At 33.7% G+C, this 1,000-nt stretch overlaps 1 protein-coding gene across 1 annotated transcript in view; it reads right to left on the bottom strand.

Annotated features, from left to right (window-relative positions):
- The window catches only part of sf3b6 (splicing factor 3b, subunit 6), a 2,828-nt gene that overhangs the window by 1,009 nt on the left and 819 nt on the right, over positions 1 to 1,000 (bottom strand). Inside the window, exons 2-3 of the mRNA XM_016496279.1 lie at positions 682 to 800; positions 404 to 542 (exon numbers count right to left, since the gene is read on the bottom strand). Of these exons, the coding sequence (XP_016351765.1) occupies positions 404 to 542; positions 682 to 800 (258 nt within the window). The remainder of the gene's footprint in view (positions 1 to 403; positions 543 to 681; positions 801 to 1,000) is intronic.

Raw genomic sequence — 1,000 nt, 5'->3', positions numbered from 1 at the left:
ATATATTTCCCCTCAGTCTTCCTTACTTAAACGTTCTTTCTGGTCTCAGTGTCATATATGTATGTTTGTAAGAGCTCCTAAAAAAACCACAACAAATTCCTTGTGTGTTTGCACAGACTTGGAGAATATAGCTCATTCTAATTCTGATTCTAGTCAATAGTTAGTCACTGTCTGTTTTCACTGTATAAAAGAATGTTTTGGGCATTCTGCATAATATCTCCTTTTGTGCTCCCCAGAAGAAATAAAATGATAAGTGTTCGAAACAGAAATGAAGTAAATGACAAAATCTTAATTTTTGGTAATCTACTCCTTTAACATACAACAAAACATCATGAAAACATTTCAGTTTCACATACCATAAAGTTAATGTTAGAATCAAAGGCAAAAAAACTGTTAAACTCACCCTGTTCGCATTATAGTACAATACAACTAAGTATCTGTTGCAGACGTTGAATCCAGAAAGGTGATCACAAGCATTTTTGGCATCAAAGATGTCTTCGTATACGACATAGGCTGTTCCTCTTGTCTCTGGTGTGTTACCACTAAAACAATCACAGAACAATCAGTTACTCAGCTTACAAAAATAAACGTCATTAATGACACAATCTGTACTTTCCTTAAATTAAAGTGTCTCTTATGAATAATAGTATGCAAATGTGAGAAAAATACACTGATACTTACACTCTGATTTGACGAATTGGCCCATACTTTCCAAAGATGTCATACATCTCCTCTGCGGTGATCTTGTATGGAAGGTTACGAATATACAATATCCTGTTCACCTCTGGAGGTAAACGAATCTGAAACATGCCAGCACAGAGAAACATTAACATACACATTCATGAAATGTTACAGTTTCAGATTATTAAAACATAAACCACACAGTAATTTAAAGAACTTAAACGTTCTCAAGCGCTTCGAATGACATTTAATTATGAAAAAGAATTCATGAATTCCGACATGGACGCAATATGGTAAACGTTTAGACCTTATATATATA

Source organism: Sinocyclocheilus anshuiensis, unplaced genomic scaffold (assembly GCF_001515605.1).
Source record: "Sinocyclocheilus anshuiensis isolate Anshui unplaced genomic scaffold, SAMN03320099.WGS_v1.1 scaffold306, whole genome shotgun sequence".
Taxonomy (NCBI): domain Eukaryota; kingdom Metazoa; phylum Chordata; class Actinopteri; order Cypriniformes; family Cyprinidae; genus Sinocyclocheilus; species Sinocyclocheilus anshuiensis.
Note: the sequence above shows the minus strand (reverse complement) of the source record. Positions and strands in the feature narration are given on the sequence as shown.